Source organism: Crocuta crocuta, unplaced genomic scaffold, assembly GCF_008692635.1.
Source record: "Crocuta crocuta isolate KB4526 unplaced genomic scaffold, BGI_CrCroc_1.0 scaffold139, whole genome shotgun sequence".
Classification (NCBI taxonomy): Eukaryota; Metazoa; Chordata; class Mammalia; order Carnivora; family Hyaenidae; genus Crocuta; species Crocuta crocuta.
The window spans coordinates 11,814,443-11,830,812 of record NW_027533258.1 but is presented as its reverse complement, the minus strand read 5'-3'; the positions used below and the strand labels follow the sequence as shown (position 1 = coordinate 11,830,812).

At 50.1% G+C, this 16,370-nt stretch overlaps 1 protein-coding gene across 3 annotated transcripts in view; it reads right to left on the bottom strand.

Annotated features, from left to right (window-relative positions):
• Nucleotides 1–3,263: 3,263 nt before the first annotated feature.
• UBE2G1 (ubiquitin conjugating enzyme E2 G1) overlaps nucleotides 3,264–16,370 on the bottom strand; it is a 75,960-nt gene continuing 62,853 nt past the window's right edge. For 2 of the 3 annotated variants that reach the window (XM_077746577.1, XM_077746576.1), the window contains exons 5-6: nucleotides 15,865–15,987; nucleotides 3,264–6,299 (exon numbers count right to left, since the gene is read on the bottom strand). In XM_077746577.1, the coding sequence (XP_077602703.1) occupies nucleotides 15,901–15,987 (87 nt within the window). In that variant the 3' untranslated portion in view covers nucleotides 3,264–6,299; nucleotides 15,865–15,900. Of the gene's footprint in view, nucleotides 6,300–13,738; nucleotides 13,992–15,864; nucleotides 15,988–16,370 lie in introns of all 3 variants that reach the window. The other variant, XR_013330835.1, reaches the window with a different exon arrangement.

Sequence of the window (16,370 nt, the reverse complement as noted above, 5' to 3'; positions counted from 1 at the left end):
CTCGCGAGGGCCGCGTCGGGCCGGGTGTCGCGGGTCATGAAACCCGGGCCTCCGTCGTGTGGAGGACCCGTGTGGGCCCTGTCGTCGGCGTGGCAGAGGAGCGCCTGTGTTGGGAGGCGCCGGGGCCCACACAGCGCGGGAGCCCAGGGACGCCCAGCTCGGTGTTGGGATGACCGACGGCACAGGAGAGGCCTGCGGGCTCATGTCTGCAAACAGCAGGAGAACCTTGCGAAGAGATCTTCACTCAAAGGAGAGTCACGTTCTAGAAGCATCAGGACTGCAGGGGCAGTGGTGACCCGGGGCCAAGAGCCACGGGAGAGGCGTGGGCGCCAGAAGGGGCCTGAGAAGAGGCCGAGGAGTCAGAACAGCAGAGGGGGAGCCTGCGAAGGTGGAGACTTGGGTGCTGCCGAGGGCGAGCATCTGGGCAGCGCGGGAACCTGGAGTTTGCATCCTGGAAACCAGGGCCGCGGGCTCGGGTTTCGAGGACGATGGTGGAGCTCCGGCCGACGGGGACGGGTGGGTAAGGAAGGGGAAGCGGTTAGCGCAGGGGGATGGTGTCCAGCGGGGGCAGGCAGGGGCGTACTTGCCAGGCTGCTGGAGCTGCCCTGGCTCAAACCCTCCTAGTTTGTCCGCGGTGGTTTAGAGGTGCCACACGGCCAGCCGCTGGGGTCATGAGTGTGGCCTGCCAGGCCCGTCTGCTTTGGCCACAAGCAGCCTCCTCCGTTTGAGAGTCTCCTACAGATGACCTAACAGAGCTCGGGAAGTCGGCCGTAGCCGATGCGTGCTTTTGCATCAGACCACGTACCTTTGTCCCACCGGCACCAGCCTGGCGTGTGACATGCAGCAGGCGCTCGGTGTGTTTGAGGAGCTGTTCCCGCCGTGAGCTACTCAGTCAAGAGGACGGGGTTCACACTGGGCTCCGCAGCTCGTGCTGAGGACGGCAAGTCCCTGCCAGCTGCCGTCTGAGGCCCTACAGCGGTTTCCACAGGGGGACGGGACACCTGGAGGGTCACGATCCCCCGAGAACACGGTGGAGACCAGAGAGAGCAGCACACACGCAGGAATAAACAAATCCGTGCCCTTCCAGCTTGCTCGGACTAGATGGCCGCAGTCAAATGAAAACTCCCCTAAGGGGCCTAATCGACCCAAGGGCTTGACTGGCTCGTCATCATGGCCCACCCTGGCCGAGCCCTCTCTCAGAAGTGAGAGCTCTCCTCCTAGGCATGCCTGGAGCAGGACCCGATCTCTGACCTGATCTCTGGGCCCTTGTCTTCCAAGGGGATTCCTACTGGCTGGAAACCCCGAAGCTACAGGGAGGCTTTAACAGAGCCTGTGAAACAAAGCATCGAACTAAACTCCGACACCCGACAGGCTTCAGGGCAGCTCACAAGGTCATTTTATTTTTTATTTTTTTATTTTGTAAATTTTTTTTTTAAATGTTTTTTTTTTTTTAATTTATTTCTAGGAGAGAGAGAGAGAGACAGCGTGAGCAGGGGAGGGTCAGAGAGAGAGGGAGTCACAGACTGAAACAGGCTCCAGGCTCCGAGCTGGCAGTCAGCACAGAGCCCGACGCGGGGCTCAAACCCACGAACCGCGAGATCATGACCTAAGCGAAAGTCGGACGCTCAACCGACTAAGCCACCCAGGCGCCCCTCACAAGGTCATTTTAGACGTGGCTCAGGTTTTGCTCAGATGAAGAGGAACTCCGCGTGGAGCTGTCCGGGACGGGGAACACGGGCTGCATGGAGGGTAAACGCAGACTGTCTATGGCGCAAGGGAACAGGCTCTTCCTGGGGAAGCAGTGCTAGGTACTGGTTGGTACAAAGGGGGAGGGAGGAAACCACCAGACTGGTGGTCCAGTGACTTGGGTTCAAGTACCGGCCTCAACATGTGAGCTCCCTGGGGGACCTTGGGAAGAACCGTTGAGGTAGGGGAGCAGCACCTAGTACATAAGCAAGGTCACAGAACTGAATCCTCACTGGGCAACCTACTTGCTCTACGGTCTCAACACATTGCTCTGAACCCGTTTCCTCTCGAGAAACCCCTACTCTGGAGAACCTCGTAAGAATACGCCTTACACAAGCCCGCCGTGAAGTGAAGCTCAGTAAATGGGAATATGGTTTCTGGTGCTCCTTGGGAATACGCGCGGTGCTGCAGACACGGAGCGCTATTATGCTTCCTCCGAACAGATCCGGCCGGGAAGGGGAAAATGTCAAGGATCTTGCCTAGGAGCAGCTCCTAGGTTTAGGCTGTGTCTGGTGCCTTTTGTGAAAGCTTTTTCCTTCTCCTTTGATTTATTCCAGCTGTGTGAACAGGATTCAGAGTTCTTTCAGTCATTTCACTATAGCTCAGTGGGGCATGCAGACAGAAGGAGACAAGAAAAAAAAATAAATAAATAAAGCGTTAACCCTACCTTGGCAGTCATGTTACACGCATCTGAAATGGAGCAACCCAAAATAGTTTATCCTGGAAATAATTTGCTCTGCAAACTGGATTCTGTTGGGGCATGTAGTCCTCCAGAAAAATTTTTTATCAGGAAAATTAAATCCTGAAAATGACCGCCAACCTTCCCCAAACTGCTCCCAAGGAGGATTTTCTTCTGGTTTTTAACTCCGCTCTCATTAACAGATCTGGCTTCTTGTTCTCTTCTCAGTTTGCAAGGAAGAGGCCTTGACAGACCCCTGCAGCATTTATCACCACCAACCCTACCTCACACTGTAAATCCATGTAAACTCCACGTGAGGGCGACACTGACACCTTTTTAAGGGGGCGGGGGGGCGGGGAGTGCTCCATCTTGGGTCTTTCACCACTAAGGTACTAAGTGAGGCCCGTGGTACTTGGGCCGCATTTGTCCGTCTGTGTAGAGGAGGGAAGGTGGTGCTTGAGGTGGTGCCCGTGGGCTCTTCCAGTCCACCCTCGGGTCTGGGCTCTCCACCTTCTAGCTTATGTGTATGGTAGAGCCGGTTCAGGCTAAAGACAGAGTCCCCCCAAAACATGCTTTTAACACATGCTCGTTTCATCCAAGGCCCTAAGTCAGCAGGCACCTGGCTGGTGGAGGATGGTGCTTGGCCCCGTACTGGAAATGTTAAGACCATTGTATCGGGTCAGAAATCAACTGCCCACCCTCTGTTTCCTTCTTTACCTTAGGTTTTAAAAGCCCTCTATCAAGATTCCCCTGTGAACCTTTTGGTATCATGTGCTGTTTAGAAAGAATCCCACAACTTGCTTTTGAGACCTGCACCTAAAACCAAAATAGCTCGTGATACAGCCTCTAAGTGATCATTTATTGGTTTACAGAGCATCCGCCACACAATGGAGGTGCTTTACAGTACAGCAAACATCACAACAGAACTCACATAGTTAAATACAATCAACAAATTACAGAACTAAAAAAACCAAAAAACTGGAATGAAGCAACATTACGTCAGATTTCAGAGATGCTGAGAAGTGGCAGTACAAAGAAGGCAATTCCACCAACTAGAGACCAGACGGGCAAATATAGATACACAGGCACCACGACCCCAAATGTGCAGATTTGTAGAGGGTGAGTGAGCACAGGAAATAAAATTTCACAACTGAGAATGAAGGCCAATGAAGATACCATGACACCCAAGCGGTCACAGAACGAGTGGAATACCCTCAGAGAGAGAGAGTGCCTTGTAATGACAAGGGAACCGATCTCGTGTGAATTTTAAACTCACAGAAAGAGGCCAGAAAGCCACCGAGACCATCCGTCCCGTTATGAGCAGACTGAAATCTCTAAGCCTTTACAAGAACTTGCAATCAATTTAGGAAACAGCCGACAGTTCTAAAACCCACAAGACTGTGTAGATGTTGTTGGCAGCTGGCACAGAGTTAGGGAGAAAAATCCTTTTCCTGGAGCAGAGAGGACTCACCTCACACTGGTGATGAGGCACTGGTGGGACAGAAGCCACCTGGATCAGTGTCACCTGAGAGTGGTTTAATATCAAACATGGAGGCGCTAAGTTCACACTGTCAGATGAACACGGGGAAAGGCACAGGTGACGCCCCTGGCAGAGAAGAGGTCACACCACCTCCCGAGGCCTGTGTGTCCACATGCAACACGCCAGGGCGGTTGGTGGAAAAGAGCAGGAAGGGAGGGGCCCTCGTTCCTGGCTCCCGCTTGGGCTCCCCGGGGTCTAGCCCCAAAACACACATGGTCACTCAAGGTACCGGCATTAAAGTGGCACTTAAAGTTCAGTAAGAGTTGTCCCTGAGTTTCTGGGTCACTTGCTGCTCCCTGAAGAGTCAAGTGCCAGGTTTTAACTTGACAGATCACTAGCAGAATCACAGCAACGGGAGAGCAAAGTTCAGACTCCATTCTGCCACAAGCAGCCACCATGTGAGCAGTTTTCAGATGTAAGAGTAAGAGGGACCGCACTCAGATGCCAGGAGCGTGTGCACGACCAGCCCTCCGGGGCAACAAGTTTTAGAGTTGGGGGGGAGGGGAGTCCCAAATGAAATTCTTGAAGAAAATCGACTGCAATGAATCAAATCAAACCAGTTTCACCTTCGGTAATCACACATGTATGGGATTTTATAATGCTTCAGAGTGGGGAACAGACAGGTATTTAGAAAACTCACTCTCTACCGTGCCTACATCCTCAACCATTTTACTTCTTCAAAAAGGACATGCAGAGTCCACAGAGGACGGGGCTACTTGTAGGGATCTCTTCGCTCTCTGCCAAAGCATTTCTCCAAGCCCCGCAGAGCAGAGACGCACCGATTCTCACAGAATCGTGTCCCATCTGGTACCGTCTCGAGTTCTGTCTCTTACAGGCCAACTACTACTTCCCAATCCCAACCTCACACCCAAGACAGAGGAGCCTGGGCCTGCCGTTAACCCTGCACACGTTCACTTCATCATTTCCTGAAGCGGTTTTAGAAAACATGATATGAAATATGTTTATGCTCAAACATTAATAAAATCCAAATGCGCTATGTCAGTGACAGAATCTATATGTCAAATAGCAAAGCATTCACACCCCTGTAGTGCTTTGAGATCCACATAAGAACCTAGATAGAGCCCAATATATACACTGCCATGGCCATGGGATTTTCAAGTATAAGTCTGTTTGCATAAGGAATCAACCTGAGATTTTTCTAAACTGCATTTCTCTGGCAGTCAGTATGATAACCTTCATTCAATGCAATAAAAGCCAACGACTTGACAATTATTGGAAAAAAACTGTATTTTGGAAGAACTCACTACATAAGGTGACAGAATTCCAAAATCAAATTACATGAAAATATACATCACAATTTCTTTGTACAATAAGTGAGAAAAATCTGCAGTATAGAAGAATAGAGGCAAAGAAATACGAAGGGCTTCAGGAGAAGGGGGAGACGGGGTCAACAGCGTCTGTCATCAAAAACCCGCAAGTGAAGCAGAAAGCCTGCGCCGTGCACACCGTAATCCGTCCGACCTTAACGGCAGGGAACTGGAGGGCAGAAGCAACACCAAACCAGAATTCTGCGCTGTTTGGGGCAAATGTCAGTAAGTTGAATTCGGAACCGACTCTTCTTAGTTCTCAGGGATAATGACTGAGTTCAAGAGCTCAACAGCCAAAACAGGTTATTGCTACATCCAATCCAAGAGATGGTACGACTAGAGTACAAAAGGACAAAGCACCTGGTGATGACCGCTCCTCGGACGTCATCGTTAAAAATCAAGTAGTTGCTTATTAAGTATTTCAGTATTGGAACTAAACGATTTGAAAACTTTCTGGCTGACAGAAGAGATAAAAGCAAAGGGGAGTGTGTCAAAACAAAGAAGATACAAAAGTTTAGTAAGTGAAAAGAGTTTAATGAAGCCTCAATGGTTTAAAGGAAATTAAATGGAAACTTGTAATCCTAATTGTTTTCCATCTGACATGCTTTAAGGAGTCTTTTGAAACTGATAAGAAACAATGAATAGGGAAAGAAAACCTGCTAAAATCTTTTAGAATTTACACGATTCTTATTCTACTACAAGAAAGCATTATTTGGTACAAGGTGTATCTGTGGACGTACATGAATAGTATATATATTATCCAGGTCATGTTGTGCTATGTACACGTCTTTACAATTCTTCCTGAAGGTTAAAACAGTTCATTAGAATTCAAAATGCGTAATCATCTGTAAGTTGGCACTTGTTAGGCTCTTGTGTCAGCACTGATACTGGCATGTTCTATTGCAGCCCACTTCCAGCCAGTGTCTGCCAACTTGTTACGACAGAAGTCCAGCAACAGGTGGGTAGAGTGCAGGAAAAACAGTGCCGTGTTTCTCAGTTGGAGACCCTACAACAAAACAGAGAGCATCACAGAATGAATTTACAAATTACAAAGGAATTAACTGATTAGAAATTATTTGTATTCTATTTCTTTGGAAACAAATTCTTCATTTTAACCTCGCTTTTGTGCTCATCCAACATGGTAGCCACATGGGGCCATTTTACTTCAAGTTTAAATGACAGTAAATGAAACTGAAAATCTAGTTCAAGTGCTGAATACGGCTGGTGACGACCATACTGGACGACAGAACAGATACAGAATATTCCCATCAGCGCAGAAACCTGTATTGTACTTCCCTGATTTAGAGTTTTTTCAATACCTCAAATGTCTTTCAACTTATATTAATTATATCTGCAGTCAAACACAAGAACCACCTACAAGCCAAGTGAGTTGGAAATTAATAAATACTTAAGAATATTCAGAGAAACATCTGCGGATTTCCACCCTTCTCAACTTGCTGTGTTTTATCCAGCACTACAGGTGCCATCCAAGCCCATTTAGTGTGTGAAGCTGCCGGTTCCTGTTACTCTGCCTCTGTCACCCGTGCCCTCCGTGAGCCTAAAAGAATCTCATCTAATTATAAACAACCATCCCACCCAGCACGTACGTGCCAGGCGAGTTTACAATTACAAGCGTACATCTCATGCAATGTTCGTCATCACCACATGAAGGAGTTTCCCCTATGTTACAGAGAAAAGTGAGACAAGGTCACACAGTTCGTAAGGGGCAGGGTTTCCTGCTCCGAGACTTGGCAAAGCAGCAGATTCAAGGTGTGCTCTGAGGACACGGGCGAGCAAGGGAAGGGATCAGGGAGAAGACTTATTCTTCCTGGATCAGGTCACGTGCTCAGGGGCGAGCACAGTGCTGGGCACAAAGAGCCTGAAGGGAAGAGGACTGGAAATTCAAGGGGTGTCATTTTAAGCTCCTAACGGAGAAGCCAGATGTACTTCAGTCACACTGGACATGTGTCTTCTAAAGCCCCAAGTGAATTTATCAACCAAATCACCCAAACTCAAAGGCACCAAAGCTCCGCTGTCGGCCCACCAGCGGCCCTAACCAACACCACCTCCCCCAGGCCGCTCCCGAAATGGGTGCGTCCTCCCCCCCAGCGCCGAGCTCCGCCCCTGCACACAGATACACAAACGTGCACACGTGTTTTACTGGAAAATCTAAAGACATCACTGAAACCAAGACTCATGGTTACAGAACAGGTATTAGAATTGTTAGGTGATGTTATCCGAATGTTTTTCCGAAGACCACACCACACCACACCCAAATCACTCCCAGGCCAGTGAATCTCTCAGAGCTGAAGGAGACCTGGGTTCAGAGATTCAGTCATCTTCCCCTAGGACGTGAACAGGAAATTTCAGCGCCACAAAGCAGCCTTTAAAAAACGGTTTCGGTGTAAGGTTTTAAAAAGAAAAAGACTCCATGGGGGACTGACTGCTCCACGTCAGCGAACACCTAAAATCAGGCAATCTAGTCATTCCCAAGCGAGGGCCCAGCTTTAAACAGCACTGCCTTCTTCAGCACAAACAGAAGATTCTATTTTCCCCCCACGAATAAAACGTATTCTGAGGAGACAAAAAGCCTCAGCACAGAAAAGCAAGTCTGCTAGCCTTCTTTCTAGAAAAACAGACGAGAAGCAAGTCTCCCTGATGGTGCTTGAAACAGACGGGGCCATTTCCATAAGCAAATTCCATTTTCAGCTCAAACTGTATCTGCTTATCACGTTTTTATATTAGCTGAAATTGTATCAATTGTATGTCTTTATGAAATAACTTAAGTATCTATTTTTTATCTCAAAACTCAGTATTATTCCCAATTTTTAACCTACAAATCTGGAGACAGTTCACCTCCAAAGGACATAACTATCTCATTCTATTTATTTTAAAATGAGAATCAAATCAGGGCCCCTGGGTGGCTCAGTTGGTTGAGCATCTGATTCTTAATTTCAGTTCAAGATCTCATGGTTTGTGCATTCAAGCCCCAAGTTGGACTCTGTGCTGATGGTGCGCAGCCTGCTTTGGATTCTCTCTCTTTCTCTCTCTGCCCCTTCCCCCTGCAAGCACATATGTGCTCTCATTCTCTCCCTCCTCCCTCTAAATAAATTTTAAAAATCATTTCTTAAAAAGTCTAAAAAATACAAATCAGACAAGTGTGCTCCCAAACAACAAACACTTGTGATGCTAAGGACAGCAATAAAAAGATGCCTTGCTCAGGAATAAACGTTCAATAATCTCAACCACTCTTCGCTGAAAGCAGACCATGAGGCAAATGGCCTGTGCCAGGAAGTTTCCCGCTGCCATTCACACAGACGCCCTGATGCCGCGGGCGTCTTTCTCCCGCGGCCACCCAGCGTCCTGCTAGACGGCAGCATCCCTCACCAGGGCACTTTCTTCTCAGGCTGTGGCACTGATGACCGTCCCCACCCCTTTCCTTTCTAGGGTGCAGCACCGCCCACCACCTGGCTCTCCTCCTGAGACCAACCAGCCTTGGGGCTTCTGTTTTTGCCTTCTGCCCTCCCCCTCCCCCACCTCGTCTCTACCCTGGAGACCTCCGATCTCAGCAGGAGCCCTACGCCAACCTCTGTCCTCCACAGTCAACGTCAGTCGTGCGTCTGCCTGGCTAGATGAACAGGATAACGCGTCGATGGTGCTCTGCATTTACCCCGTTCTCTCCCCAGAGAACGGCACCTTTGTAAATGTCAGGAAACTCAAGAGTATTCAAGAACAAGGACGGAAATGAGCTCAGGGACACCTGTTCTTGGTGTTATCTCTCATTTCCAGATACTAATCTTAATCCCTGATAAGCAACTGTTAAAAAGAAAGGTAATCTATATTATCACATTGATAGACATCAATCACGTTGAACTAGCAAAATATCAAAAGACAACCATGTACTTTGTAAAAAGTACAGAGCGTACACCACGCGTATGCTTGTGTCGCGCAGACACATGACCTGTGTGCACACGCCGGGTGGGGGCCGTCGGACTTCTGAAGAGTAAGCTGTCAGTGGTCACCTCTGGGAACAGAGCTGGCGGCCACCACCGGAAAGGGAGTTACTTTTCCTTACAGAGAGAGGCTTCTGCGTTCCGGTTCTGTCATGCCTGCTTTGTCCCTGAGTTGGGGACAGGAGCGAGGAGGGAAGAAGGCCCCGACAGAGAGGCAGGCAGGCTGCAGGCAGGCCGAGGGGGGATGGAGACAGAGCCATGGCACGCCTGGGCCAGGACGGAAGACCCTTCAAGAGGGACGATCGACGGTGTCAAACAAAACAGAGATCAAGAACCAAAACCACACTAAGTCTGCGGATGTCGCTGAGAAGCCACCCCCAGCATCATCAGTTTATTTCACTGCCGGGAGGTCAGAAGACGAGCCTAACGGGCTTAGAGACAGTCAGTGAAGGGGAAAGGCAGGGACCGTGGTCTCCCAGCCAAAGTGACCACCACTGAGAATGCTGGGAATTTTGCTGTAGTTCACGTCCCTGCTCTAACGAAGCTCTCCCTCTACCACGAGCTGTGGGGGCGCGAGGAAAGCGGCTGCCCTGACTCACAGGAGCAGCATCGCACTCGATGATACTGCTTTTGTCTTTTTTTTGCAAATTGCTTTTCCTACTCGAGACCGTCTCTGAGATCTAACCACGTGTCTATACTGCACATTCAGTTGCTGCATCAATCACAACTGATCAGTCCTTGCTGACAGCCTGTTAGAATCACGCCCGGTGCGGCCAGCGCCCGCCTCCCTGTGCACGCCCCAGACGCTCTCCAGCCTGACCAGGTATTAGCAGCTTGCTCCCCAGGGCTGACACCTCACTCATGCCAGCATTCAAAGTACACCGTGTCCCCACATCCTTACCAACATGTGGGTCTCTCGGACGCTTTGATTTCTGACAACCTGATCAATGAGATGTTATCTCCCTGGAGCTGAGTATTTCTGATTACAAATTCAGATATGTTTCACTTGCACAGTTAGCTTGCTTTCTGCTCATGTTTATTATTTTTTTTGTAGCTAATAAACCCTTCTCTACCTTGTTATCCTCCTTTATTTTGTTCTATAATGGTTTTCTTCCTCAAGCTTCTACCTTCTGTTTTCAGACTTATGGAGATGGCCTGGCCTCCCCCCACCACAGTTAACAAGGTCACACTGCAGACCGCGTGCAACCAGAGTGCGCTGGAGCAGTGTGCAACCATGCAACAGTGTGCTGAAGCAGCCTCTTCGCAGATTGAGCCATCACACTGCAACCCAGGAGATCAGAATGGCTCCCCATGGCAGAAGCCTTAATTTTAAGAAGTCCTGGGTGAGATATGGGGGCTAATCCTTCAATGACCTGCGTATGAAACCCACCAAGGATGTGGTCCGCTTGGGGTGATCACTTACTCCAGATGTGGTCTCAAGTAAGCAGTGGGGGAGACAGAATGCATCATTTACGGAGCCACACATACGCCTATTGGTGAGAAAGGACTCCGGCCCCTTGCACGCTCACCTGCAGCCGGGCTGTCCAGCGCCTAGCGTCTTGGGTCAGGTTCCCTAGGAAATGGGTTCGGAGGCAGGAATTTATTTGTACAAGGTTTACTAGGAAGTACTTCCCAACACAAGAGTGAAAGAAACAGGATTAAGCAGAAGGAGAAATGAACAGGGGCACCTGGGGCTCAGTNCATAAAAAAAAAAAAAAAAAAAAGGAGGAGAATGAACTAACGGGGGGGCGGGGCACACAGGTGGGACAGAGGCCTTAGTCCATCCCACCCTGGATGCAGGTAACTCCCAGGAGAGGGGACCAGCTCACCGACCCCTGCCCTCGCTCATTTCCTCCGATGAAGCCACTGCCTCAGTGCGTGGAGACCGGCCGAGAGGTCCTTGTGGCCGAGACCTGAGGGGGGGCTCCATCCGACAGGCAACGAGGAACAGAACGCTGCCCACGGGTGAGCCTCTGGGTGTGCGCAGCGCCACGCCAGCACCTTCCCTGCAGCCCTGTGAGGGACCCAGAGCCAGAGGGCCCGGCTAAGTCACACTCTGATCCCTGGCCTCTAGAAGCGAAGAGATCATACATGTTGTTTGACGCCACAAAACTTTGGGCCATTTGTAACAGAGCGATAGAGAGCTACAGCAGCCCCAGCAGAGAACAAGCGGGGAGAGTCTTCCTGTCTGGTGTGCAGAACGAGGCCGTGCCACTCATCTGCGGGCGGGGAGGACTCGCGTCTCCCACCTCCTCTCTCCCACCTGTCGCACATCTGACCTGGCAGCCAGGCAGCGGACAAGGTGTAACCACCAAGGAAAAGAGACAAGTACTCCGTGATTCCAATTAACAGGAGGGCACCACACCAAACTCTTGGACACGCAAAGCCAACGGTGGCCGCCAGGACCGGGGGCGGGTGGGGGACCGGAGTCTCCTTCAGGGAGCGGGGGCCTCCAGCGACGCAGGACGAGGAAGTCCTAGACGGTCTGCCGTGCAGCGGTGCACACACGGGGACACTGAAACCCGTGTAAAAACTGGTAACAGGGCAAACGTACATGTGTTTTGCCATCATTTTTTAAGAAGTGAGATAAAGTCTGGATCAAGTTCTTGGACAATAACATTTCCAGTTTTAGAAAACACAAGTCATGGATTTGGAGGTAGATATCTTAAAATAATTTTAAATCTATTTTTGTTTAACCTAAATAGAATGTATACTTTTGTTTTTTACTGTTTATTTTTGAGAGAGAGACAGAGCATGAGCAGGGGAGGGGCAGAGAGACAGAGAGAGGAAGGAAAACACAGAATCTGAAGCAGCTCCAGGCTGTGAGCTGTCAGCACAGAGCCCGACGCGGGGCTGGAACCCACAAACCGTGAGATCATGACCTGAGCCGAAGTCGGACGCTCAACCGAGTGAGCCGCCCAGAAGCCCCTAGAACGTGCACTTTTCAAGTACTTACAATGAGTTTCATTTCACATCGACATCCTATGAAATGACTAGAGCCACTGAGGAGGTGCAGGAAGTGCATGCGGACACCCCGCGAAACAGCCGCTGTGAGGAGAGCGTGAGCGACAGGGGAGCCTGGCCCCTGCGGCCTGGCCTCACACGTCAGACGGTGCGATGGGAGGGCTCCGGGCCATCACGCAGGCACAGCCTGCGGCAGCGCACCAGGCCCTGCACCTCGGTGGCTGCAGGCGCGACACACACCCGCTGTGGAAGACGTTAGTGAAGTCATGGAGTTTGATGTGATTTTTAAAAATCCGATTCTCAAATGATGTCACTATTCGTGTGCGTAATCCAAGTAGATGACTGGATTCCGTCCGACGGCAGGCACTGCAGGCGACGCGGGGGTGACAAAACACTCATCGGTGACGCACCGCCAGGCTTCCGAGGGGCTGGGACGGAACTCGTCGCAGGACGCGGCAAAGCGAGCAGGAGACACGTTCAGACAGACCCCGGGCGCGGAGCCCGGCTCGCTCCCATCGTCCTCGAGCACCTGCTGCATGAGCGCGGGCAGGACCTGAGAGCAGACACCACGGGGGCACAGAGGGAGGCGCCTAGGAACCGCTAAAAGACGGCGCCCGGGCCGGCCACTCAAACGCTGGTCTGGCAGGTCTGTGTTAACGACACATTAGTCGGGGTTTCCTGACAGTGTCCGTCTCTGCCCACAGCTCAGCCACCGGGTCCCCCCGAGGAGCCTCACGGTGACAACAGAATGCAAATCGTCCTTATCAATGAAAGACACGCACTTCAAGGACTGTAATTTTTTACACAAAAGCCTGAGCCTAAATAGTAAGGTAAGAAGTTAGGAATAGTAACTACAATTCATTGTTCATAAAATTAGTGTATTAATTTTATTAAGATTCTGGTCTATCAGGGCACCTGGGAGGCTCAGTCAGAGTCCGACTCTTGATTTCAGCTCAGACCATCATCTCACCGTTTGTGGGATCGAGCCCCTGGTCAGCGCGGAGGCTGCTTGGGATTCTCTCTCCCCCACCACCCCCGTCCCCACTCGCTCCATCAAGGACTCCAGCTGCGTGGCCTCTGCAGCAGCGCAGAGGCAGCACAGCCTGCGGGAACACACCCCGAGGACCTGCGACATTTAACAAGGGTGTGTTGTCGTGTCTGTGTGAACAGTGCCAACCTGTGTTGGTCAAGATTTCAATTACTGCCCCTTACTCTTCACTTCTAGGCCGTCAGTTTAGTGTCACCGATCACAGTATTTCATACTGGTTTTCAACCAACCTATTCGATACAGTGACATATCTTGATTCAACATTATTTTCTCCCTCCATCTTCTTGATGAATGAACTTCGGTCTTGGTAAGTATACTTTAAACACGTGTGTGTTATAATCCACTATAAATTAACTCTAATTCCACCAGCAAAGAATATATAATCCCCTTAGGAAATTTGTGACACTTCATTAATATTTATTAACTAATTTGCAATATACTATCAAGGTAAATATAATAAAATTCTTGGTCGTTTCTTACATTTATGAAGAACTGTTTATGAGATGAAATCATGCGTACGCTTAGGCTTCAGTGTCTGCAATTCTTCGTCGTCCAGCTTTTCTGTGACTGAGAAACGGTGTGGGTGAGCGATCCCTAAGATGTCATCACACCCACAGAAGCACCAATCAACGAGCGGAGCCGAAGACGGACACGCGGGGACACGCAGGAAGGGCGGGCAGGCAGCAGGCGGGCGGGCAAGACGCCCGATCCTGGCAGACCGAGACAGCGGGCCCTGAACGAGAACTTGATTTAAGGCGGGGAATCAAAGGCCGAACAGGAGGAAAGTAGGGCCACCGGGTAGATAGGAGAGATCAGGAGCGACCGTAAAGAAATTAGGACAAGATCATTAACAAAACACAAGCAAGATGGAACAAGCAAACTGGCGGAAAACAAATAATTTGAAGACTGCAAGTTCACTGCTGTTCCTGGTGGTAAGAGAAAGAAGTAAGGCTGCTTGTCAGCATTTCAGGTTATTACAAGGAGATCTGAAAGACAGGAGTCTTTTCAAAAACGAGGGATTACCAAACATGGAACAGAACAAGTGGTGGGTAGATCTGGCCTCACTTCTGATTTGCACCTTTGCGTTTAATATACTTCATTGTAAAAGTAATAAATAAAAATTAAGACAATGTGATGCTTGTTCAGGGATAATACGAGCCAACCAACAGAACCCAAAAAGGTCAGAAACATAGCAACACATACAAGAAACCAGAACACACAAAGTAAAATCCATAGGAAAGCTCTAATCCAACTGCATTAAGATTAGGAGTATCCGTTCAACCAGATACCATGAAGAAACTGAACTGACCAGAATACAAATCAAGAACCTACTAGAAGAACAGCCCAGAGAACAGGAACGGCCCACGTAACGATCCTCAGCTGCACTGACCACACGCACCAGAGCAAGGGCTCGCTCCGCACCCTTCCAGATGGAGCGCCTCACAGAGGCCGGGAAGATCAAATGCTGGTGCGGATACGGGGTGAACGGAATCCTCTCCGTTGCCAAAGGAGTATACACAGGTCCAGCATTTTGGAGACAACCTGGCATTCTCTAGTCAAAGTGATGTGCACACACCTGCCACTCGGCAAGCGCACCCCACGAGAGGCTCCCAGTGCGGGCGTGCGCCTGGCTCTCTGTGACGGCAAACAACGCGAAACAAACGAATGGGCACCATCTCCCCAAACGACAACACAACGGCAACAAGCAGACAGAGCAGACGGGTCCCTTACCTCGCGAGCGCCCACACAGCAGAGAAAAAAACCAAGGAATCTGACTACCCCCAACACGGACCAATTTCAAAAGGAGCCCGGGAAGAATGTGCACGTTGTGACTCCGCGTACACGGTGCACAGTCAGACACTACGCTGTCCGCGATCGCAAAACGACGAAATGACGAAGAAAGGCCACGGTAAACAGGAACCGGGAGCCGGAGAGAGGCTGGGGCAGGAGATGGGTGCGGGAAGCGTAAGAGGTTCCGACACAGTCTTAAAATAGGTGGGGTGTTCCAAGAAGGGCTACTCTTTCCAGGCCACATTTCAAAAACAACTTTATCACCCCAACATTTAATTAAAAAAGAAACCACTTAACGTGAATGTCACACATCTGGTCAATTGTCTACACTGGGGACCGGCCCTGGAGGGGCGTAAGCCTACGGACAGGCGGCACACAACACGCTCTCCCTCCTGGCCCCAGCCGGACGACCGGGGAGACACAGGCTGATTAAAACAGGGAAAGTAGATGTTTAATGGTCTTGGCAGTTTATTACAAAATCTGCTTTCTCTGTAAAAAAAAATTAAGAAATGAACATCTCAGTGATCCTTTAACATACAGAAGCCTCAGTGCCCAGCAGTGGTCAGGACAGGACACCGCAGCACGTACGTGGCCACGTCACCGCCAGCGAAAAGAAAGAAAGAGCTGACACAGAGCACCTAGGACACAGGGGGCCGCCAGGGGCCACACAGTCTCTGCTGACAAATGACAGACCACAGGACTCTCCCGCTACAAGACAAAGCCAATGAGAACAGGCAATTCAAATTCCCAAATCACACAATTTCCAACAATGTAGACGCCATTTGTAACCAAGTGGGATTTTGCAATGAACTTACCCTGAAGTAAGTGAAGTCACAGCTGTTGAATAAATGTCACTCAAAAGCAGTCTCTTGGCTTTTTCTTACACAGCGGGCAACTTTCCTTTTGAATTCTCCATTTCTGTCTTCCCTCCATTCTTTCTATAGACACAAAGTAGCATTTAGTGACTTTATGCAAGCTCTTCTTACAATCTTAAATACTAATTTTCACTTTGAACGTAATGCTTTGGCAACATGCACACTGAAAACGTTAAAAAGCTGATAAGGCAGAAAAGTAGTCAAAAACTACTTGAGCCCGGCACCCCCTCGGCGGGAACACACCCGTCACCTCACAGGCACAGCTCTCCTGGAGAAAGGAGGCGTCCAGGGAGGACGGGGATGGCTCTGTCCTGTGGAAAGGCAGCTGCGACCCGCAGGCCAGGCCCTCGGGCGGCGGGAAGCACTGGGCAGGCCTCAGCCCCGGGTGGAGGGGCGCAGAGTGCCTCCCCACAGGGGACTGTGCAGGGGGAGCGGGGGGGGGGGGG